Raw genomic sequence first — 25,644 nt, 5'->3', positions numbered from 1 at the left:
AAGACAGTAGTAACTTTCTAGTGCACATTGAATACAATATGGTTTTTATTAGACCAATCAGTTCCATAATAGCTGGGTTCCCATAGCTCATTTTCTGCCTCCATATAATAGCGTTTGATAGAATCCAATATTTTCTTGTTGATGTGTATGTCATGTTAATTCCAAGTATTCTTCATATTCCGCACCATCCACATTCCAACTTTCCACTACTGATAAATGGAGTGGGGCAGAAAGAGAGACAGAATGCCCTGAGTAAATTCAGACGCAAGTCCCTGGATGTGACGACTTTCCTAGGTAGATCGTTAAAAGTGCTGGGGAGAGAGGAGTCAACATTCTATTTAGTGACCATTACGCCACAGGGATGAATTGCCAGTGACCGGATGGATGGTGAAAGGCACTATTCATTCCTCCCACAACAACAAATGGGCTTCAGACATGTAAGAATGACAACACGCCCTTTCTCTCGTGAGCTGCTGGTCAGTCTAACAAGAATGAGGAAGGAGCTGGAGGCTGGACCAAACAAGGAAGTTACTGATTGTGCTCAGTAATGAGGGACCCAAGTTGAAACCTATATATGATACAGAAAATACAAAGGGAGTACAGCCAACAACTCCAAATGTTACGTTCTTTGGGGAAAATTCTGCTCTTGATACACCAGCACACCCCATTAGAATTAACCATACTGGGCCAGTATAGATGAGAGCACAATGTGGCCTGTTGGTTGTGAAAAATATTAGAGCAATACAGAAGACAACAGATTGGTTTTACATTGACCTGTGTGAAGAGCTATTAATAGAGGTTGCCCTAAACGCCTACAATGACAACAGTTAAACTGGTGATGATAGAAATTACCTGTGTTATGTGTTAGAACTGATGGCATTGTGCTGACGATTGTATTCGTCTCCAGAAGTCTCAGGAATTGCTCTGGGAGTTTGTAAAGCAAGCGACCACCTCCCTTCCTGGCCTCTGGCTTTGGGCTTATGAGCTGATCTGGAATCACTAAGAGGATAGGCAATCTTGCAATGACCTTTTTACTGAGATATAGTACACTTCATTTTTTAAAAAGGTGCAATAAGGGAAACTTGTAAAGTAGCATAAGAGCTGGAAATTAAGACAATGAGCAACTGATATTCTTCTCTTCGCTCCACACCATAATGTTCGGCACTGAAGAGTGACAGGAAGAGGAGGTGCTATGACGCAGTTAGTGTTTGGGAAAACAAGCTATATTTGGCAAGCAAATGAGCTTTCTGATGGGAGGTCAAGAGAGTTGGATGAAATTGATATGAAGGCCTTTCCACTCTAATGGCCAAATATACTTTCAAGCCATGCATGCAGTAGTCTCTGACTACATCCCAGTCCAATGCCCACTGAAGTCAGTGTAAGTCCTTTCATTGGCTTCAAAGGGCATTGGATCAAGACGATTGACACCAGTGGGAACTACATGCCTAGGTCTAGCACACTGTGTGTGCTCCCGTGGGAGGTGATGAGGGTTATTTGGAGAGTTTATCCTGAATGAATGTTTCATAGTTTTATCTTCCACATGTTCCTTTTTCTTCCTATCTTCCCAGGTCCCCAATGCCTCCTGCCTTTCAATGTGTCTTACGTGGTCAATGGAGCACTTTTCTGTGCAAACATCTCTGATCAAAACCAGAGTTCTCAGAAGTGCCAGCTGATTTGTCGTCAAGGCTTCCATAGCGCCTTTTCCAATGTGACATTCTTGTGTGATAGAGAGAGTCGCCGTTGGATCTCAGAACCCCCCCTCTCTCAAAGCTGTCAGAGTAAGTACAGCTGCTACAGAGGAGTGTTCTCTTATTTAACCAGAGATCAATGTTTAGAAGCCACCCATGTTTAGTTCCTGCACCTTCAGGGATGATGCAGGGGAAAGTAAATAGATTTAACAGAAGCTGCCCTCATTTTGAATTACAGTAAGAGGAGAAAGTAATTAGATCTGTGGCTTCTAATTAAGATGTGCAGTAGGTCGATCTTGCTCTCTGTCTTCATCCTCATCTTCAACTTTGCCTTTCAGCTGCTCCCATACCTGGAACAGTCCTCTTATTTTGTAATAATAGAGATATAAATAGATGGATATTTAATCTACATGCAGATTTTTCTCTGTAAGTGAAAAGACATGGGTGTCATGAAATGGCTCTGATGGAATCACTTGCTTCTGAAAGAACAGATGAGTCCCAGATGTCTGAATCTGGCAGAACAAAAATGTTTATTTGCATAATCAAGTAACTTTGTTACTTCTGTGTCTTTCTGCAGCAATCTGTTCCCTAAGGTTATTGCCATCTTCATTGGCTGCGGCGTGGTGTTTTTGTTGTGTTCAAGAATAAAAATCACCTCATATCTTGGAAGCTGCATATGTCGTTCTGAACTCATGTGGCCAGTTCTTTCTTACCACTGGCCTTGACAATGATTTGGACAGAAATGGGGTCCGATCAAAATGTCAAAGCTGAACACTACTGAAGTTTGAGGTAATATGGATCAGATCTGGAACTCAACTTTGCAGCTGACCCTTGTCTCTGCAACAGGCTGGTTTCAAACATTCCTACCCACAACAAAGCACGCACCCCCCCCCACACACACACACGGCCCACCACCCAAAAAATAAAATAAAAAGTTAAACACACTTGGATCTGGATTCTGGTCTCCATCTAAAATTTGATCCATCTTTCACCCTAAGCCTAAGCAGTTGTCTCTCTTTATTTTTAAACATGTTCTGAATGACTTTAGTGTTTGCAGAACAGGGGTTGATGCAAGATCAAAACTTGGCTTGCGGTGTCAATGGCTTTTCTATACCCCTCACCTAGGTCATTTTGAAAGGCAGCTTTGGTACATGTTGTGTCATAAATATTAAGGGTACTAAACACCCTTTTTTCTTTTTCAGAACTCCAGTTATTTCAGAATGTCCAAGCTCAAACACACTTTGAGCTATTGCTGCCTTCTGAGAAGTCCTGCAGTTCTGACTACGCTGGTTTACTGCAGGCATTCCAGATCTTTATATTAGATGCATTGAAGGCCCTTGGTTTCTGTCACATTCAGGTATTTTACTTCTCTTTTTCTGGATGGGTGAAAAAAGTATGCAGCATCTTATGTTCTGGACATGAAAAGGTGGAGACAAAAAATATGGGGTCTTATAGATAACCCATTTACAGCTGATCACAGACCAAAAATCTCCCAGTGATCATTTGGAGTCTGAATTTTTCCACAGACTTCCAGGACTTTAAACAGACTTTCAGCCACGGAGAAGAGTGAGCAGGATTCTATTCTGACTCATGCAGCATCAGCTAACATTACACATTATAATAAATCTCAATGTTAGGACATTTATTTTGATAATCAGGGTCAAATTGACCATTCTTGAATTTCATTTCATTACTAGTATGTTTTCTCATAGGTGGTCTTGCCTAAATGTGCAGTGCAGTGGCTTTCTCCAAACTATGATATGTTTCTCTTATGTTAACCCTTTCTACTGAGTGAACTTCAACCCTTTGTGGAAGACCAGCATAAGGCCTATGCATTGCTTAAGTGGTACATAGACACTATGACAGCCCTTTGCAGAAGGGTGAATTTCACTCCACCATGCATAACAATTATTTCATTTCATACGCAAAATTCCAGTTCTTCTGCTGTCTCTTACCTGTTAAGGTTTCCTACAATATAAAATTAAATCAGTATTAAATATGGAATATGAACCAGTTTGATAGTTACAGTATTCCATTAATGCTGCTTAAAATTGTTGCTGTACTGTGGTGGGCAGCTTCAGGTCAAGCTGCAGATTCTTCCTGCTTGATAGACCTGTTCTACTATAACCAACATGACATTTACAACAATTACCCTACCCCCTCCAGTCCACTCCCACAATACCAGTGAATCCTGTCACAGCTGGGGTGTGAGTGGCTGGTCTAGTGGGTGGAGACAGAGTTAGGTCTTGTGGGTAGAGCTGCAGCCAAGGATCAGAGCTGGAGTTGGAAGCCAGAAATCAGAGCCAAAGTCAGAAACCAAAGCAAGGTGAAGGAACAGGGTCTGTCATAGCAGCCAGCTGGGGATCTAGCTAGGTGCACAGACAACTTCCAGGTTTCCCCTCTAGGCTTAAGTAGTGTGCCTGGACCAATCAGGGATCCGGGGAGCACTGCCAGGCAGGTTCTCTGTGGGTGGCATATCCTGTGGTGCTTGACCCCATGAGGCTCATAGCCCGTCAGTCACTACTCTGCCAGAGCTCTTGAGTGGTGGCACTGATGTGGTAGTTTCTCAGCAGCCAGTGGACCCAGGTTTTAGCCCCACACCTACCTAAGGCTGAGATGCGTATCATCAGAAAAGAGAAAAGGTAAGAAAATTCCATGGAGCCTACTCGGAACCTTGCCATGCCAGTCAGATAAACTGGAAATTACTTAGACATGAGGGTGATGGGGGCCAGTTCAAAAACCTTAGATAGGGAGTGAAATCTCCTGTGTGTTGCGTTGTCTATGCCACAGATATTGTGACAAAGGAAAATCAGTTAAGCAGTCTTATTCTGGTACAAGTAACAGTAAATACAATAAGTATAGTAAGCGCAATACATTTTAGAGTCAATATCTGGTTTGTGTATAAAAAAGATCTTGGATAAAAATTTCAAAAGCATCCAAGTGATTTAGAAGTCCGAGGTCCATTTTGAAAAGGCACTTAGAAGCCTAACTCTCACTGAAAGTCCATAGGACTTAGGCTTCTCAGTGCATAAGTCATTTTTAAAAATGGGACTTAAATGATTCTGAAAACATCCCCTCTTGTCAAATGCTTGTTTTGAGCACAGGCCTGTGTAAATATTCTGATACAGAGGCAGCAGGGAGGGTGAAAAGGCCGCAAACCTTAAAATCTGTCTCTTTTTAAAAATTATTATTAAGGTAAATACGTTTGGAAACCCGGGCTCAGTTTCTGTTTGCGATGATTCTGCTGTGCTGGTGGAGTGTTTGAGTGTGGACCGACTGGGGGTGAACGTCACATGGAAAGTTCAGCTTGAAGGCATCCCAGCAGAGGGTCTCCCGGATTTACATGATATTGGTATGTCTCCCCCCCCCCCCCCCCGTTGATGTTTCTATTTATGTAGCCTGTTTGGCTGTTAATTCTACTCCTCTGCCTACTCCTGGGAGAGAATAATGAGCTTAAAAACTGTCAGGAATGCCAAGTGGCATTGGGGGGTAGTCCTGGAATGTTTTTCCCCTCACTCTGAATTGGAGTTGAAGTTTAAGGCCTTCAAAATTTGGCTCTGAGAAGAATCAATACATGCCATTTTCAGGCTGTGACTACACTATGAAAAGGAATCATGTCTGAATATACTTATTAAACAGGGCTCCACAACCGAGCCTCCCTCAGCTGGTGTTGAGAATTGTTGTGTTTCTGACATGGGCAGGCTCATCCCAGCTGTTGCACTGCACTGGTCATGTCCCCAACAGCAGGAACAGCTGTGTTACATGTGACTTGAGTTGGACTCGGTGGAAGCCATAGTTTGCACCTGTTGTCAAACTTCCTCCCCAATACTGTTGTATTCTATATAGGTTCTTATGCTGCCTTCATCACCATAGTATCTGCGTGCCTAACTCTTTACATCCTAAATCCTGTGTCAAGTACGCACAGTCCATCACTGTGGTTGCTGAGTCAGGTACAGAATCAGGGCAAGGCAATCCTTTCTTGACTAGAAGCTGTGGACACTGCTGGCCTCTACCAACGTAGAAACAAGAGACAGAGCATTTATTCCAAGCTCAGGTGCGCCTCATGCTGGCCTGTCTGCAGTACTGTGGCTTCGGAATGCCATTCCCAGCATTTAAAAACCAACAATCCTACCTCCACAAATTCCCTCTTCTAATTTGGGAATTTCAAGACTCCATGTGCCTTCCAGATCGGAACTGAGTTCAAAAGTCTTTAGAACTTGGCTCTGAGTGGAGTGGTTGTGTGGTTACCGTACAATTACATGGTCTGTTTGTGTTTACATCCATTTGGGGAAACATGAGTATTAAATTGTTTGCGTATGGTGGATCAGCGTACAATTATGTTCAGTTTTATATTCAAGTTTATTCTGAAAAGTCTTCTAGAGTATTGAGAATACATTTTGTCCCTGTCCACGCTACAGTTCCCCCCGCCTCCCACCCTCACCCACCCCGTCTTGAAATGCTTTTCAGGGAATGATTGAACACTACAACAACACAGATGAAAATATGAATTTAGCCTGAATTGATGTAAAATGTCCCATTTTTCTCATACTGGAGCTATTCTATACACCTGAATGACTGCAAGGGGAGAAGAAAGGTCAATTAAAGTTGCACCAGCTTCAGTTTCTTACTATTGTAACTGTTCCCTGCACACTCACAGAGAAGCATCTTGGTTCTCCTGTCTGCGCCTTGGCTGTACTGTATGTACAGTTTGTGAAGACAGGAAGAATTTTCACCTGCATCCCTGGAGCACAAAATAGCTTCACAAGAAGGTGTTCCTATCATGACATAGTCAGTAGCATTACAAAACATTTCCAACAATTTTTCTTCCTCTCTTCTTTTTGTCTTGAGGATGGCTTACTATCCCACTGGAATCCAAGGACCCAAAAGTTCTTAGATGATTCACTGATCAGAGAATCTAGGGATTCCCCAGTGGCATAGCAACTTCCATAAAACTGTTCTATCCACTGTATCAAAGGCTATACAATTCATGATTTAGTTGGGGATTGGTCCTGCTTTGAGCAGGGGGTTGGACTAGATGACCTCCTGAGGTCCCTTCCAACCCTGATATTCTATGATTCATATAAAGCGGTGACTGCCATTTGACTGGCAGTTCTACAATGACATGTAGGGTTACTATTTGATCTATACATGATGTCTCCTGTCAGAACCTCGTCTGTTCTTGTCTTAACTTTGAATCTACCAATTTCTTTATTCTGTCTAGAATAATACATGTAAATACCTTACTTGGGATAAACAGCAATTGAATTCCCCTCCAGATTTTATACTGACTGAGGTTTCTTTTCTTTGGTAGCTTCATTATATAACCGTTTTCCCATTTGTTTGGTATTTTTTCTTCTTCCCATATCTTTTGCAAGAGGCCTTTCAAAATATTTACTGTGTTCAAGTCATTGACTGTACTCTCTATTTCTGCTCTGGGGCTAGGACTTAATTTGACATCCAGATCTTGTCCTTCTTTTGTACCTGGGGGATTGGTCACTGACTTGCTATTCAGTAGTTGACTAACGTACTGTCTCCGTGTATTTAATTGTTCTGATTACTTTGTTTTTAAGTTGCCCTTATTGCCTTTAATTGGTTGGTTGGTATTGTTTTTCTTCCTGACAACTGTCTAGCGATGTTGCAGAGTGTCTTCGTGTCATTTTGTGCTACAGTGATCTATGCATCCTCTGCTATTTTGTATATAAAGTCTTGTTTGTCTTTCCTAACACTCTTTTTAGCCTCTTCTTTCTTTATGGCATATTCCTCCTGGAGTCACTGTATCTGTGTTCTTGTTTTTGCTTGATTTAGTTTAATTTTCTGTCTTTCTTCTATTTTCTTCCATGTATCCTTACATAACCATTCATTGCGATGTTTATTCCTGAATCCCCAGTGCTTCTTCACATGTTTTAGTGAAAGTTTTCTTTACCTGTTTCCATTTGTGTCACCATCTCTCTTCTAGGTATATTTGAATTGAGTTGGATTGAGTTTGTTGAACTGAGCTGTGTGTGTGTATGTCTAAATTTCCTTAAGTTACAGATCATATTAATATGTTGCAGCAGTCCTTAGAACTATTATATTAACAGATTCGTAATTTAGTTTTATATAACTATAACTATAACTAACTAACTAACTAACTACATATATATATATATATATATAAAATAAATATATAATTATATATATATATAATAATATATATATAATAAATTTCCTTAAGTTACAGATCATTTTAATAAGTTGCAGCAGTCCTTAGAACTATCATATTAACAGATTTAGTATATAGTTATATATACTAAGTTACAAATCTGTTAATATGATAGTTCTAAGGACTGCTGCAACTTATTAAAATGATCTGTAACTTAAGGAAATTTAGACGTGCTTGGTGATTTGATTTTCTGTTGCTTTCCTACATGAGAATTCCCTCCAGCTGTCATTTAGAGATTATTTTTCTTCCGCTGCTATAGTTTTTTTTACTGGAAAATTCAGAGGGGTATCTGCATGTGTAAGAGACTAAGCTGTTTGTTCATGCTTTCAATTATTTAGACAATTTTTGGCAAAATCATTTGCAGAGAGCTAATTGTTATATGGCAAATTCCAGTTACCTGCCATTGATCTCAATATTATTCTTTATATCTGGGATTTAACACAACTGTTGATTCAATGTGTATCTCAACATTGGAAAAATGTATTGGTAAAAATTAAAGGAACTGTTGCAGTGAGGACATAAGCACTTGGCCCTCTGTTGCCCTAGCATAAGATCTGTGCATATGAACCACTTCAACCATAAGTGAAACTTAAGTGGTGCATAAGCCTTTTGTAGATCCTGTGCACGTGCGTGAATTTCATCCAGATATCAGAATAACTTATGGACTATGGATAAGAAAGTGGGGTCACTCATACACCTGTGCTGCAGGTATAGAGTGTTCTTGCAGAATAAGCATAATAATACTACAGTCTCTTCAGTGCAGCCATCTGTACAGAGTTGTGTCATTAGCTGCCTGCACCTAGTTGTGAAATTTTCCCACTTAGTTTAGCCGGAAAGATACTCCTAGGTTACAGCACATAGTTGGGAAACTAGACACAGTAGACTGCAGAAGTACAATGATTGATTTGAGTTGGCTGCTCTTCTGAAAATAATTTTACTGTAGGATGCACGCTTTCGCATACCTAACTCTCTGTTTATGCACATTTTGCTGTCTTTGAAAACCCAGCATTCACAGTCCAGAAGCTGTCGTTCCATTCAGGAGAACCCAAGTACAGTACAAAATGTACTCCTGGGATGCTTCCTGTTTGCTGTATTACCACCCTGGGCATCAGTTATAGCTATTCGGAGGCCATTTGGAATCTCTCAACTTGCAAATTCATAGCAACAAAATCCATGAACATTTCAAATGAAGCCATAAAGCTTCTCAGCAAGGGTTAGCAAACAAAATCTCCTCCAAGAGCCCTGCTCTGTCTCTCTCTCCTGGCCCATCCAAACCAAAGAATCCACACATACTTAGTGTAGGAGACTGTCCTTACAGAAGCAATAGGATAGCCAGGTTGTTTGGTCACAGAATAAAGGAAAGGAAAGGGAAGGATACTCGCGTTCCCCTGGAATGCAAGTCTCCAATTAATCTTTATCCTGAACTACAGGGCAGAGGGGCTTGGTCATCTCTGCACAGGTAGGTATCCAATCTGGTGCCGCAGGGCAGTAGAGGCTGGTTGCTACACTGTTAAAGGTCAGGAAGTTATTTGCCACTCCCCACCCCCGCCCGAGTCTGATCTGGCTTCTTTTTTTATCTCCTTCCTCTGAAGCATCAGGGATGGCCATGGCTGGAGATGAGTCACTGGCTGGGATGGGCCAGCACTCTGAAGTCTCACCAAGCTTTCTCTGTCTCAGGAGCTTGGCTGGCTGGTTCTTGTTCACATGCTCAGATTCTAATTGGTCACCATATGTGGGATCGGGAAGGAATGTTCCCCCAGGTCAGATTGGCAGGGACCTTGGGGGTTTTTCACCTTCCTCTGCAGCATGTGGGTGTGGATGACTTGCCAGGGTTATCTGGATATATCTCACTTAATCGGTTCCCTGACATTGCAGAAGCCTTGAGCATTGATGCATCTTGGTCCCTCCTATTCTCTGCCTGTGGCACATAATAGCTTAGTCTCCTGTGGGCTGTAATACTTTGATCTAATTTTGATTGTTGGGTTTAGGGTCCAGGTGCTGGGTGGTGGAGGTGGCCTGTGATATACAGGAGGTCAGTCTAGATGATCTAGTGGTCCCTTCTGGCCTTAAACCCTATGACTCTATGATTCTAAGAGAGAGAAAGCAATATCCACTGAAACAATATGTATAGGTTAAATCTGATTATCCAAACCTCAACTCTCTGAAATTCATGTTATCCTGAACTGGATTCTGTGTCCCAAATCTGATAAAAGACTAAACATTGAATTTTGTTCATCTGAAATGCCAATTACCCAGAGGTGTTACCAATGACTGGTTATTGTTTGTATTAAATAGCACCAAGCACTCCCAACCAGGTTGAGGCCCCACTGTGGAAGCATTATACAGATGTCTACACATCAGCTGTCCCCTGAGGCATCTGGAGAATCTGAATCTATCTGTACCTTTTCTATAAAGCTTATCAGCCTGGTATTATTTTTTTGCATCTAGATCCAATATCATAAGTGTGCTGCTCTATTTCTTTTTCCTTTAGAAAAAGCAATTGTTGGGGAGAATCTCATTGGACGCTTTGTAGCACTGGTTGAAAGTGGTGGCTTTGTGCTACACTTGGACTCCAAACGGTTCCCAGCAGATACATCCATTCATTTCCCCCGAGATGAAGATTTTGACCTATCTCCCAGTGTTCAGCTCGGATGCAGGAGTGGATTTCGAAGAAGTTCATCTCTTGGGAGAGCAATCCCAAATTCCCAAGGATGTGGTATGTTCCCTTTTGACTTTCCCTCCTTTGTTGCTGTGGTTACTGTGAGTCAGTGCAAAGTTACAGTTGGAACATAAACAAGCAACTTTCATTGGCACGCTTCTCAAGTGTCAGTCTTTAGCTATGGGTGGGATGTGTGAGGCACCAATATGAATTCAAGGCCCTCGCTACTCCTGTGCTACTCTTGCTATCCTTAAAGTGCAGTTACACTCTGAAAAGTGACTCTCTGCAAAGGGCAGCATTAGATTCTGTGTCTGACCCTCAGACTTCATCTGAAATGTGGTCATTTTATAAATAACAAGATCATGTTTTTGCAAGTTCAGCCTGGTATCTGAAAGTCAGGGGAGGCTCTTTCTGGCTTGTGCACCACCACTAGTAATGAAGGCTCTGCTAAAACGTCTGGTGGTGATGCATGAACCAGAATAGAATCCAGCTCACTGAGCAGCTACAGAGGTGTCAGCAGTCCTGGGATCTTGTATTCCTGGGCAAAGTCCCAGGCAGCTGGATGAGCCAGTACAAGACGCAGATGGAAGTTCTCTCAGCCCCGGCCAACACACAACCTAATAGCAGCTCTGCCCCCTTATTCCCCTGCTGTTAGGTTTCTGTGTCTCCTTCTTTCCTGGACACTGACTCACGTTCCCCCTAGTTCCCCTTCCCTTAGTGACTTTGCTCCTTCTGTCATTTTCCCCCACTATTCCTGCATGCTCCAGTCCTCCAGAAACTCTGACCCCTCTCCACTCTCAATGGCCCATTGAGCCCCAACTTCCCCAGGGCCCACATCTCCCAGCTGGACAGAAATTCCTCAGAACTACAGGGTAAGAGCAGGGACAGCTATCCTGTGGTGCAGGAGCAGGAGATGGGGTTGGCCAATCTCCTGGTGCAATGATACTCTTGGTGTGGCAAACTTCAGCATTGTCTTGCTAATTTTTGAAAACTGTATCCATTTAAAGCCCCTGACCATGAATAAATTCATATGAAGACAACCTGCCAGAATAAACTCACAGGGCCCTGTTTTCATTGGGAGAATTCCCTTATGGTTGGCATATTACAGGGGCAACAAAAACACTGAAAGCTGCTTGATGTCACTATGGTCAAACAATCTGACTGGTATAAACAGGGTGAAATTCACCCCAGTACAGAAAGCCAAGCCAGGCCTATGCACTGCTTAACTCCCACCGAAAGTCTGTTTTGAGGGCTGTGGGTGGTGCAAAGAGGTGAATTTCACGCAGAAGGAGCACATCTGCAGAGTGAAATGGTGCCATTCTGCCACAATCCTTTGTCAAACCCCAGACACCCTTTGTTTGCTTTCCCTGGAGCCTGGTGGGAGTTCACTGTTATGTCCGAAAGCAGAGAATAAAAACAGTTATTCCCTAGCTTTACTACACCAGATAATACCGACAACATCTTTAGTTAGTTTCAGTCCCATATTGCTCTGTTTAATGTTCTTTATTAAAAAAAAAATCGCAATGCCTTACAATGCCAGCTAAGTAGCTGGCCTGAAAACACAAGTTGGAGTTTTTATTTTTAAAGTTCTGAACATGCTGCAGCCCTTTGATGCTTTTTATATCTTAAAGAGGAGAAAAAAACCAACAATAACAATAAGTAACCAGATGATAAGGAGTGACGCTCCTACCTTGCTGTCAGTGGGAATACTGGCAAAACATTTCTTTTTCTTTGTTGTTTTAAAAGTTTTATGAATTGTAGTGCTGGTGAAAGGTTCTGGGTTGAAAGCCCTGGTGTCTGGTCTACACTATAAAGTTGAAAAGCTTTCACTACACCAGGATAATTAAAGCAGTACAACCCCTCTTATGGTGGCTGTAGTTGTACTGGTACAAAGGTGCTGTTATACCTATTCATGTATGGGAAGAGGAATACGCTATCCTGATGTAACTGCATCTACCTTAGGGGTTATACCGGTATGACTATTTTAATAAAAAAAATTCACACCCCTAACCAAAGTAGTTATACTGGTACAAAAACTGTGGGTTTGTCTTCACTAGGAGAAAACGTGTTCCTAACTCATGTCAGCTAACATGTGGTCACCTAAAGTCTGTGGGGAAGCCTAGGATCTTATTAAAGGGGAAAAGGCAAAATGCCACATTTATTGTGAATACAGAAAGAATCATAGTAAGCAGTTAGTTATAGCTATAACATTCCATTCAATCTCATATTTATTCACACATTCATTCATACATACACACAGGTTTGGCAAAGTTGTTTTCATAGTTACCAGCCTTAGAGTTGCTCATGCCAAGCCACTGGCCAGGTGGCCTGGACATGAGGAGGGAGCAGGACCTTGTCAGATGCTCATCTGTTGCTCCTGGAAGTTGGTTTGCAGAATCAGACCCCAAAGTTCTCACTTTCTAGAGTCCATTTTTATAGGAATTTCTTCCTATGCCAGTCTATGGGAATTACTTCATCATGATGTTGCTGAATCATTCAGCAGATGGCACATTCCTGATGGCTCCGTGCTGCTAGATGTTATCTTGTTCTTTGGTTCTTCCATCCTTGAGGCTGTTGGGTGGATTCCAGTCTGCCCCTCGGGGGTCCTCTGGTTGTTTCCACTTGACGCCTTCTTCAGCTGATGGACACTGGATTCTTAGGCTGACACCTCCCTGATCATTCAGTTATTATCCACACCAAGCATCCATCCACATACATCCTCTATCTCTATTTTAATCACAATTGTTAACAAAGCGAGATAAATACAACAAAAGGGTGGGGAGTCTCTGGGTGCTGTTTCTGTTGTTACAAAGTATCACTTTGAGTCTCTCTCTGTGTGAGTAGTAGTTACAAAGTATTGCTTTGAGAACAGACTCAGTTTTAGGATGTACTAACACAATTAGCAGCTTGCAAGTTTCACACAGAGAGGGAGAGAAACAGTAAAAATAAGAGACCAAGAGACGTCTTAATTAGTGATACCCTGGAATTTAAACTATGGGGAATCAAACTCATTTGTGATTTTAATACAGAACTTCTTTAATATGATCCAACACTGGAAGTTGCTACAATTTTTTGGTCATGGGTGTCAATTTTATTCTGGGGGAATGTAATCAAAATATTTGGACAGCCTGGACTGTACATCTCCTGGGTTTCAGAAGTCTGAGTTTTGCTCAGCTCAGCATTCTGCAAGGGACTGACAGACCACCAAGCAAACTTAACTTGGTGTTAAGGTAATTTTTTGCCATTGAATTTAATGGAATTCAGTGCACAGAGCAGGAGGACTTTTAAATGTAGTGGATCTTTTATACCTATCATGTATAAATACTACAGAAAGTGAAGATCAGGAATATGTGTTAACTGTAGCATTAAAAGTACAATTAATTTTGATGGCTCCTGTTTTGTATTGTGGTGATTCTACCAAACTTGAGAAACGGTCAACTGCCTTTATAAAAGAATGTCTTAATGGGCTTATGAAAGAACTGTTGAGTGGGGCAAAATGCTTCATGGTCCAGCTTTTATAGGGATTTCATTTTCTAGTTCTTAGTCTAGAAATGCAGCTGTGCCATTACTTGGTGAAGCCAGTAGGTCATGGCCTAGGAGTCTCTAAACACAGGTTTTAGCAGGTAGAAACTCCTGAGTTCTTATCCTGATTCTGCTATTATATGTTGTTTATGGTTACTAACTATTAAGCATCACAGATGTGCCCTATGGCAAGTCATTTATCCTCTCTGGCTTAGTTTCCCCATACGTAAAATGGGGATGATGATAATATTAGTAACTTATTACTTAGGAGTCTTTGTAAAGTGCTGTGAAGATGAAAAAAACTCCATCTGAGACCGATTCTTCAGTCAAAACCTCAATAGATTTACCTTTACATGCGAAATATAATTAGCAGTGAAAGCCATTTTCCTTGCTCTTTTCTCTCTTTCCTGGTCCAGTTGGTGGTTGAGCTACAAAATATTTTCTCAGATCCTGAGCTTATTTATTTAATGAGTTGTTTTATTTCTCGTTCCAAGACATTTTCCCCTTGCTACAGGGCAGTTTGGGTAGCTCTTGATGGCAGTGAGCCATTCTGATGGTCTCAGGAATTTGTTGTGTTCAGTGTATTCCTTCTGAGACATGCACTGCACATTAATCTTCCTTTTCATCTCCATTACATTTTCCTTCCTGTCATCTGGACAAAGAATTTAGGCCATACTTACAGGATAGAGGACTGTATCCTGGGAAGCAATGACTCTGAAGAAGATTTGGGGGTGGTGGTGAATAATCAGCTGAACACAAGGTCCAAGTGTGACGCTGTAGCCAAAAGAGCTATTGTGTTCCAGGTGTGTATAAACACAAGAATCTCAAGTGGGAGTAGAGAGATTATTTTGGCCTATATTTGGCACTAATGTGACTGCTGCTGGAATACTATGTCCAGTTCTGGTGCCCACAATTCAAGAAGGATGTTGATAAATTGGAGAGAGTTCCGAGAATGAGCAACAAGAATGATTGATTAAAGAATTAGAAAAGATGCCTTATAATGGTAGATTCAAAGAGTTCAATCTATTTAGCTTAACAAAGAAAGAGGTGACTTGATTAAAGTCTGTAAGTATCTAGATGGGGAACAAATGTTTTATAATGGGATCTTCAGTCTAGCAGAGAAAGGTATAACATGATACAGTGGCTAGAAGTTGAAGATGGACAAATTCAGACTCAAAATAAGGAGTAAATTTTTCATGGTGTGAGTAAATAACCATTGGAACTAGCATCATGGTAGATTCTCCATCGTGACCATTTTAAAATCAAGATTGGATATTTTTCTAAAAGGCATGTCTAGGGATTATTTTGGGGAAATTCTGTGGTGAGTATTCAGAAGGTCAGACTGGATAATCACAATGGTCCCTTCTGACCTTGGATTCCATGAATTTGTTGCTTCAGGTTTGCATGTATTGGAGGTCTATAACAGCATTTTTTCCTGACTGGCAGATGGATGTTTCTTTTTTCGTGTTTGCCATGTCTTAGTTTACTCTTATCTGCATTATCATTACATTGACTAATCCTAATCTATAAAGTATTTTGTGGATATAGTTCTATGTCAATTTGAGGTGATCAGTTGTTGTTCATAATTGAACCTTGATGAGTGTGGCAACAGAAATCTCATGCTTTTCTAAGATGTTAGTGGAAAAATAATTTTAAATACAGGCAACTAGTGTCTTTGTGAGCTTGGAAAAGCTTTTAACTTCAGGAGGACAATCTGAGGCCTTTCATGACACCATTTTATCAGTCACTTTTGTGTTTGGTGGTGATATGAGGTTCAATAATATGATATGATACGATATGATATGATATGAGGTTCAATAAGGATAAGAGCAGGGTCCTGCACTTAGGACGGAAGAACCCAATGCACCGCTACAGACTAGGGACCGAATGGCTAGGCAGCAGTTCTGCGGAAAAGGACCTAGGGGTGACAGTGGACAAGAAGCTGGATATGAGTCAGCAGTGTGCCCTTGTTGCCAAGAAGGCCAATGGCATTTTGGGATGTATAAGTAGGGGCATAGCGAGCAGATCGAGGGACGTGATCGTTCCCCTCTATTGGACATTGGTGAGGCCTCATCTGGAGTACTGTGTCCAGTTTTGGGCCCCACACTACAAGAAGGATGTGGATAAATTGGAGAGAGTCCAGCGAAGGGCAACAAAAATGATTAGGGGTCTGGAACACATGACTTATGAGGAGAGGCTGAGGGAACTGGGATTGTTTAGTCTGCAGAAGAGAAGAATGAGGGGGAATTTGAGAGCTGCTTTCAACTACCTGAGAGGTGGTTCCAGAGAGGATGGTTCTAGACTATTCTCAGTGGTAGAAGATGACAGGACAATGGTCTCAAGTTGCAGTGGGGGAGGTTTAGGTTGGATATTAGGAAAAACTTTTTCACTAGGAGGGTGGTGAAACACTGGAATGTGTTACCTAGGGAGGTGGTAGAATCTCCTTCCTTAGAAGTTTTTAAGGTCAGGCTTGACAAAGCCCTGGCTGGGATGATTTAATTGGGGATTGGTCCTGCTTTGAGCAGGGGGTTGGACTAGATGACCTCGTGAGGTCCCTTCCAACCCTGATATTCTATGATTCTATGAATTCATGCTAGTTCCCTTTTCCATTTAGAATTTTCTGTAATTTGTATTAAAATTGTTTGAAACAGAGATCAGTCTGAATCAAAAAGCTGCTAGGTTCACAACTGAATTAGCAGTTCAACCCTTTCTCTCTGATAGGCTCTACCCAAACACTAGTATCCCCAGACTTTGGAGTATCTCTGAGGTGCCTATCTCCATGAGGTCGAAGCACCAGACAACAATTAGAGGAAGCATTTAGCATATCCTAAAGGAACTAAGAAAAGGAGGACTTGTGGCACCTTAGAGATTAACAAATTTATTTGAGCATAAGCTTTCTTGAGCTACAGCTCACTTCATCGGATGCATACAGTGGAAAATACAGTGGGGAGATTTATATACACAGAGAATATGAAACAATGGGTGAGAGTGATCAGGTAAGGTGAGCTATTACCAGCCGGAGAGCCGGGGGGGGGGAAAACCTTTTGTAGTGATAATCAAGGTGGGTCATTTCCAGCAGTTGACAAGAACGTCTGAGGAACGGTTGCGGGGGGGGCGGAAATAAACATGGGGAAATAGTTTTACTTTGTGTAATGACCAATCCGCTCCCAGTCTTTATTCAAGCCTAAGTTAATTGTATCCAGTTTGCAAATTAATTTCAATTCAGCAGTCTCTCGTTGGAATCTGTTTTTGAAGTTTGTTGAAGAAGTGCCACTTTTAGGTTTGTAATCGAGTGACCAAAGAGATTGAAGTGTTCTCCGAGTGGTTTTTGAATGTTGCTATGGGTACCCGCATGGCCCCACAGTATGCCAACATTTTTATGGCTGACTTAGAACAACGCTTCCTCAGCTTTCGTCCCCTAATGCCCCTACTCTACTTGTGCTACACTGATGACATCTTCATCATCTGGACCCATGGAAAAGAAGCCCTTGAGGAATTCCACCATGATTTCAGCAATTTCCATCCCATCATCAACCTCAGCATGGACCAGTCCACACAAGAGATCCACTTCCTGGACACTACGGTGCTAATAAGCGATAGTCACATAAACACCACCCTATACCAGAAACCTACTGACCGCTATGCCTACCTACATGCCTCCAGCTTTCATCCAGACCACACCACAAGATCCATTGTCTACAGCCAAGCTGTACGATACAACCGCATTTGCTCCAACCCCTCAGACAGAGACAAACACCTACAAGATCTCTATCAAGCGTTCTTACAACTACAATACCCACCTGCTGAAGTGAAGAAACAGATGGACAGAGCCAGAAGAGTATCCAGAAGTTACCTATTACAGGCCAGGGCCAACAAAGGAAATAACAGAACGCCACTAGCCATCACCTTCAGCCCCCAACTAAAACCTCTCCAACGCGTCATCAAGGATCTACAACCTATTCTGAAGGACGACCCATCACTGTCACAGATCTTGGGAGACAGGCCAGTCCTTGCTTACAGACAGCCCCCCTACCTGAAGCAAATACTTACCAGCAACCACACAACAAAACCACTAACCCAGGAACCTATCCTTGCAACAAAACCCGTTGCCAACTGTGTCCACATATCTATTCAAGGGACACCATCATAGGGCCTAATCACATCAGCCACACTATCAGAGGCTCGTTCACCTGCACATCTACCAATGTGATATATGCCATCATGTGCCAGCAATGCCCCTCTGCCATGTACATTGGCCAAACTGGACAGTCTCTACGTAAAAGAATAAATGGACACAAATCAGACATCAAGAATTATAACATTCAAAAACCAGTCGGAGAACACTCCAATCTCTTTGGTCACTTGATTACACCTAAAAGTGGCAATTCTTCAACAAAAAAACTTCAAAAACAGACTCCAGCGAGAGACTGCTGAATTGGAATTAATCTGCAAACTGGATACAATTAACTTAGGCTTGAATAAAGACTGGGAGTGGATGTGTCATTACACAAAGTAAAACTATTTCCCCATGTTTATTCCCCCTCCCCCCCCCACTGTTCCTCACCCGTTCTTGTCCACTGTTGGAAATGGCCCACCTCGATTATCACTACAAAAAGTTGTCCTCCCGCTCTCCTGCTGGTAATAGCTCACCTTAAGTGATCACTCTCGTTACAGTGTGTATGGTAACACCCGTTGTTTCATGTTCTCTAGGTATATAAATCTCCTCACTGTATTTTCCACTGAATGCATCTGATGAAGTGAGCTGTAGCTCACGAAAGCTTATGCTCAAATAAATTTGTTAGTCTCTAAGGTGCCACAAGTACTCCTTTTCTTTTTGCGAATACAGACTAACACGGCTGCTACTCTGAAACCTGAATCTAGATAGAACAGCACCAAGTTTCAAACTCATATATGGAAGTGTTAGATCCAAGGTTTTGGTTTCTCCCATTTTAGGGGTATAAAGATTGAGTCCAGAGCTGTAGTTTAGATCTGGGGTTTCGTTCAGGCTCTCCTCTTGCCTGGTTAACATGTATAGATTTTAAGCTAGAAAGAGACTATTATGATTATCTAGTTTGACCAGAATAACACAGGCCACAGAACTGCACCTATTAATTGCTTCATTGAGCATAATTTGTGGTTGAACTAGGGCATATCTTTTAGAAAGACATCCAGGCTTGACAGCTTTATTTTTGCTTTAACCTTTCATCTTTTTTCCTTGCTGTTCACTTTTTGCTTCTATTAAGTAAGAGTATAAACGAGACATAAATCTACTCCGCCTGTTTACATACATGTGATATCAGGCACATACAACTTTCACTCTGTGACTCTACAACAAGAAACAGAGGAGAAAGTTCTAAAAAGTTTTTCTCCTTTTAAAACTTTAAATGGCTTAACTCATCTCTCTGTCATCCTATGCATTCTGCCCCCCAATGGCTTGTAGATTCTTTATTTCATCTGTAAGTAAAAAAAATAGTTTCTTCCCTTCAGGTTCTTTTTTATTTGTATGATCCCTTCTACATACATTGGAAAACCTCTTTAACAAATGTAACAAATAGGCTGGTGTTCTGAACATACGTGAGAGATGAGTGTCCTGTCTCTTCCAGGATTTTGTTCTGTCTTAATTGATTTTAGATATGTATCGTGCCTGGTTTGCCTGGTTTGGTGCCCATTGAAATGAATCCTCCAGTCCCATGACTATCCCAGACTCTCCTACTGGAACATGGCAAATGTGAAGAGGAATGAAGGAAGATGGTTGTTATTAAGCTGTCTGTCATTCTGATTTATCACTGAGGCATTCCAGTGAGTTAGTTAATTCACAAGGCAGCATGTTGGCTGACTAAACGCAAATACAGCACATCCACCCTGTGGACTATAGTGGTAATGGCCAATGTTCTACTAGAGTTACTCTTTGGTACAGGTTTAAATTGCTGTCAACACACTGGGCAAGAACAGAAGTGAAATTTTGCACCATATCATTGTCCCAAAATATACATTTGATGGTTTTTGAAGGAGACCTACATCTGGAAAGCAGCTGTGAAATAGCAAATAAACACACTGTCTGGTAAATGTGTCTGAGGCTCATCTGTGGTGGTGATACTGGTCCGAGTGATCTGAAAGGAAAGATGGTATTACATGATTGCCCAGAAGACAATTAGTCATCTGCTTCATCTGCAGACTGTCAGCTGGAAAACTTGCTCTTGGTTTTCTGAAATGCTGAACTCAGAAAGGTATTGTTAACCTATGGGGAGGAAATCTTTGTGTTGTGGTTGTCATGTATACAATAAGTTAGTTGTCTTTAATCCAACAATTACTTTCCTGCCTGGAACTACTTACCAACACTTTCATTACCAGAATTTTTTAATGAAAGCATTACCATATGGTAGCTTTTCCCTGAGTTTTTCAGAGTTTCTGTTAATGTGAATTTTCCTATTTTTGTCTGAAGCCTTTGTTGCATTTCGCAATCTGCCCCCACAATTGTATCTTATTACAGATGGACCTGATCCTCAACATTCACCCTTGGAGTCAGGTCCATCAGAGTTTGATGTGCTCTGGTTTGAGGGTCTTCTTTTAGACCCATCTGAATTAGGACCCTGGTCTAGGTTCCCTGGATTCCAGTCACTGGAGGCTTTAGGTGAACATTTTAAGTGGGGCAGTGTTGGTAAACCCTCCTAAGGTGCACATGTGTTCATCAAGGTCTTGCTCCAAAACCCATCAAAGTCAATGGTAAGTCTACTGAAGCTGTGTTCTGCTTATGAACATGTGTATGGATGTCTGAAATGGTAAAGTTTCAGTTGAATTCCGTAGAACTAATAATGTTTTTTTCCTCTGTAGTTGTTTGTCCTTCAGGCAGCTCCTTTCAGACTGATGAATGCATTCCGTGTCCTCCTGGGTTCTATCAGTTGCAGACAGGAAGCTCCTCATGCATCAGGTGTCCTGTGGGAAAAACTACCATCTCTGCTGGAGCTTTCAGAGCTGATCATTGTAAGTTCACTGATTATCATCCTGGAGGAATGTCATTCAGTATCTACTTGGTGAGAGCTTTTGAGCTTTCACAGAGCTCTTCTTCAGGTCTGGGCTTACTCTCTCTCTCTCTCTCACCAGAAGAAGTTACTCTAATAAAAGATACTACCTCACCTACCTCAGCTCACTTCACTGAAATTTCTAAGGACCTAACCAAAACTTTTCTTTGATAACTGTGCCCTTCTGTAGCACAACTTTTGCCCATAAGGCAGGGATCAATATACTTAGTAATTTGTATACTAGTAAAATCAACCTGAATTGCCTCTGTTGGCCCACAGACCGATGAAAATAAAAGCAATGATGCCTAAAGGAATGCACAGATTAAATAGGTCAGTTTGCTTTCAGTATCAGCCCTTGCGCAGAAAAGAGAGGAAGCAGAGAGCAGAGGTATGTTGATAACGTGGGGGAAGGTATTTGGGTTGAATTGTTGAAGGAGTGACCTGCATTTTGGCTGGTATCTGTTTAGTTTCGAACCTCCATTGAAGTCAAGGAGTTATGCCAGGGTGAATTTGTCCCGTGGTTTTATTCGTATAGGTAGCTCTTTGGGATTGATAAGGAAGGGGGCATATTTCTCATTTATGCTTTTTCCATTAGTATCACCTTCTGCATTACTCCCCAAAACACATGTGAGGAGACTGATGTTAGAGTAGACTAGCTCCTTGGGAAAACTTCTCTCTCAATACAGATTACTTTCTATGGGTGTATGAACTGGGGGGTTTAGTCAAGGCATTCCTTGGGCATTATTGTCACTTAAAGCATGACCCCTTTATCCAGTCAGCTTATGATTAATGAAAAAGTGAGTTGCAATCTCAGACATAAATGCACACTGCTTTCTCATTTTACAAAGCTACTGGGTTTCTTTAATACTCTTAACTAATTGGGCTATACCAATTTTTGAATAATAATAATAATTAATAAAACCATACTCTTAAATATATGGGCCTGCCCTCTGTAGCTGAATTTCCTCCTAGTGCCATGGACCAGAGCAAAGCATATGCACTGCTTAAATCCCACTTAAGTCATTTTCTGAAGTAGGAGGTGGGATTCAGCAGCACATTGGCCTAATGCTGGTCCTTTGCACAACAATAAATGTTATGCCTTTGGATTTATTCCCCTTTCTCCTCTAGCTTGCTGTTGGTAGAGTGCTGTCTCTTAAAAAGTGCTGAGGATTTGCTGGGCTGGGTACGGGGAGAAGAGTGAAATCCTGACTGTCATTATGGATTTGTTCCTTTGTGGAGTGGAGGAGACCTTTGGTCACTTCTGAATCACTAAAAGCTCCAGTTAGCACTGGGAAAAGCATTTTAAAATATAAAGCAAAGCTCTTTGCAATTTAGGAATATCTGGGAGGACTTAGTTCTCCAAGAAAAGGGGAATAAAAAAAAAATAGCAGCAGCAAATTGGTTTGGTGAGATCTTGTGGCTCCTTGTGACTGTTCTTGATATTTCAGCTTCCCATTGTAGCTGGCACTGCACAAACACACATAAAAACATGCTTCCTTCTCTGAAGAACTTGCCTGTGCGGTAGGATCCTAAGGAACCCACCGTAATCTCTCTGTGGCAGGGACTTTGTTTTTGTTCCGTGTTTGTGAATGGTCCATGGTTTGCACATGGTCCATGACTAGGGCTTTTAGGCTCTACCACAATGCAAATAACAATAAAAATCATTTAAAGTGATGGAATGGCAACTGCGAAATGCTCACTGTAAATGACATGAGAGAGCCCCTGCCTTCAGGCAGTAATAAGCATCCATTTCTTCTAGAATGTCGTTGTCCTACTCATACACTGAATGCAAGATACATAGTGGCCCAACTCTTCCCTTTCATGTGACAGGTATCACAGATTGTGAGAGAAACAGGCAGGGTTTACAGTGCAGTGAAGATGGACAGTATAGACCTTCTCAGGCTGATCCCATCACTAAGAAATCCTTCTGTGCTGATAGTCTTGGAATGACACTGGACTGGACTGAAACAGACCACCCATTGACAGATTCCCAGTGCCTAGGTAGGTATCAGAAAACTAATTGCATTCACTTTGATCCTATGCAAGTAACTTCTCCTTAACAAAATTCTGGTTTCTAAGGACAGCTGAATCTGAAAGGTTATGGAAATTCACTTAACTATAAGTCTGGTCTCTTACTCTCTTCCTCATCCCACATGCCTGCCATTCTCCCTGCTGGTGGGTTTATTTACTACCTGGAGAAAACATTATTTTTGAAAGGGAAGGGGGTGAAGTATGTTCATAAGTACCCTTGGATAATTAACAAATTGTTTGTATGAACATCTCTTGTTCTCTATCTGGTGGAGTCATTACGGTATAATGTAACAGGACCAAGGCAGAGTGAAGGATTTCCTAATGTAAACAGCACTCACGGTTGCTCTCATAAGACCTGCTCTGTAGTGTTAGACAAATGAACACATTGTCACTGTTTATTATCACATTTTGGTACACTTGCTCATGTTGTGTAGTGCCTTACTCCATGAGTGATCCCAGGTAAGTCAGAGGACTGGACTCCAGCATACATAAGGTTAATTTAATCTGTCCCTTAATGATTAATAATTAGATTTTAATTGATATTTTTAAAAAGTTATTTATAAATGTTGCATTATTGTCAAGATACGAATCTACGGCCACAGACTAGATTGTATACAGCATCCAGAGCAGCGGAACAGGAATCTCAAACATAAAATGAAATAAAACAGATGGTCACTATGGAAGGCTAGGAGACAATCCATTAAAAGTTCACAGACAGGGTAGGGAAAAGCAGCATTTCAACATGCTAATCATACCATATAGAAGGAGATGTTAATAACTACAGGAAATAATCCATCACACAACCCAAAACTTGCTTGTGGTCATTTGCAATCATGTTCCTCAGCCAGAAAGCTTGTACTTCCCCCTCAACCAAAGTGATCAGTTCAGCCTATAATTTTGTAACTCTGGGCTTTATCATGCCATCAATGGTGCAATTATTGAGGATCACTACTTAAAAAATGATGGCATGGTACTGTCTTCTACCAGTAATTTGGTAACACATTTTTGGTATGTGTTGAATGAAAGGTGTATGAAATGAAAATTTTCAGTAGTGAAGGAATTGACAGAACAATTTCATAGAATCATAGAAACATAGGACTGGAAGGGACCCTCGAGAGGTTATCTAGTCCAGTCCCCTGAACTCCTGGCAGGACTAAGTATTATCTAGACTATCCCTGACAGGTGTTTGTCTAATCTGCTCTTAAAATCTCCAATGATGGAGATTCCACAACCTCCCTAGGCAATTTCTTCCAGTGCTTAACCACCCTGACAGTTAGGAAGTTTTTCCTAATGTCCAACCTAAACCTCCCTTGCTGCAATTTAAGCCCATTGCTTCTTGTCCTATCCTCAGAGGTTAAAAAGAACAATTTTTCTCCCTCCTCCTTGTAACAACCTTTTATGTACTTGAAATCTGTTATCATGTCCCCCCTCAGTCTTCTCTTCTACATGCTAAACAAACCCAATTTTTTCAGTCTTCCCTCGTAGGACATGTTTTCTAGACCTTTTAATCATTTTTGTTGCTCTTCTCTGGACTTTCTCTAATTTCTCCACATCTTTCCTGAAATGTGGTGCTATTTTCAGTCCTGCAGCCCAAGCCCTGCAAGCCTGAGTCAACTGACCTGGGCTCAGACTTGGTGCTGCAGGTTTTTCTATGTGGTGTAGAAATACCCTCACACACCTAGACAGTTATAAAATCACTGCTGCTTAAGCAGTTCTGATTCCATCCAGTAGAGGCCAGTAGCTGATATGTGTACTAGCTTTACACATTATCAGCTAGGAGAGCTAGCTAATTTTTTTCAACTTTCAAAATGCTGATGCTTCATAACTTTAAAATTCAGGAAAAATGTCAATGGCATTTTCATAAAATCCCCCTGATTTCTGAGCAACTCTAGAACTTGTTGATTTTTTTTTGGCAATTTCAACCATATTTTGCATTTCAAACAAATTCCAATTTTTTAGTTTAAAAAAAAAGAGGGGGGGGGGAATGTGGTTGCTTTTACTTTTTCCATCCTGACCAGCTTCATTAACTATATTGTAGAATGGGACGTAACTGTGTAATCTGGGGTGGCTGATACTGCTTTGAGAGAAGATTGATAGTGGAAGGGGGTGGATAAGATTGACCCAATAGCTCTTCTGTCTTTCTAAGCTATCTGTCTTCTGGGGAAAAAAATCTCCTTCTTAAAATAGAAAGTGATAAATTATAACAAAATCTGGGCCCACCTGGGGTGTCCTCATTCCCCCTATGTTGCAAACTATGGGCACTCAGAATTGTATGGCAACAGCATGGATGGAATCTACATCTTCCTCCGCCAAGAGTATAGACCCCTATCATTTGAACTAAAAAGGAATCTTCATTAACAGTTATCAGAACAGGGCCTATGAGACACAGCTGTGCAATTCTATTTCCATCCCGACAGTGATGAACAACCAACAGCAAATTCATTAACGTTAGGGCTGGTTGAACGTTTTTCATTATGCAGGGTTTTTTTGACAGAAAATATATTTTTGAAAAAAAACCATAAA

General features: G+C 41.4%; 1 protein-coding gene across 1 annotated transcript in view; it reads left to right on the top strand.

Annotated features, from left to right (window-relative positions):
• TG (thyroglobulin) overlaps positions 1–25,644 on the top strand; it is a 204,517-nt gene that overhangs the window by 36,524 nt on the left and 142,349 nt on the right. Inside the window, exons 17-22 of the mRNA XM_043539062.1 lie at positions 1,569–1,778; positions 2,891–3,045; positions 4,884–5,040; positions 10,382–10,606; positions 20,903–21,052; positions 22,921–23,091. Of these exons, the coding sequence (XP_043394997.1) occupies positions 1,569–1,778; positions 2,891–3,045; positions 4,884–5,040; positions 10,382–10,606; positions 20,903–21,052; positions 22,921–23,091 (1,068 nt within the window). The remainder of the gene's footprint in view (positions 1–1,568; positions 1,779–2,890; positions 3,046–4,883; positions 5,041–10,381; positions 10,607–20,902; positions 21,053–22,920; positions 23,092–25,644) is intronic.

This window comes from Chelonia mydas, chromosome 2 (assembly GCF_015237465.2).
Source record: "Chelonia mydas isolate rCheMyd1 chromosome 2, rCheMyd1.pri.v2, whole genome shotgun sequence".
Classification (NCBI taxonomy): domain Eukaryota; kingdom Metazoa; phylum Chordata; order Testudines; family Cheloniidae; genus Chelonia; species Chelonia mydas.
Note: the sequence above shows the minus strand (reverse complement) of the source record. Positions and strands in the feature narration are given on the sequence as shown.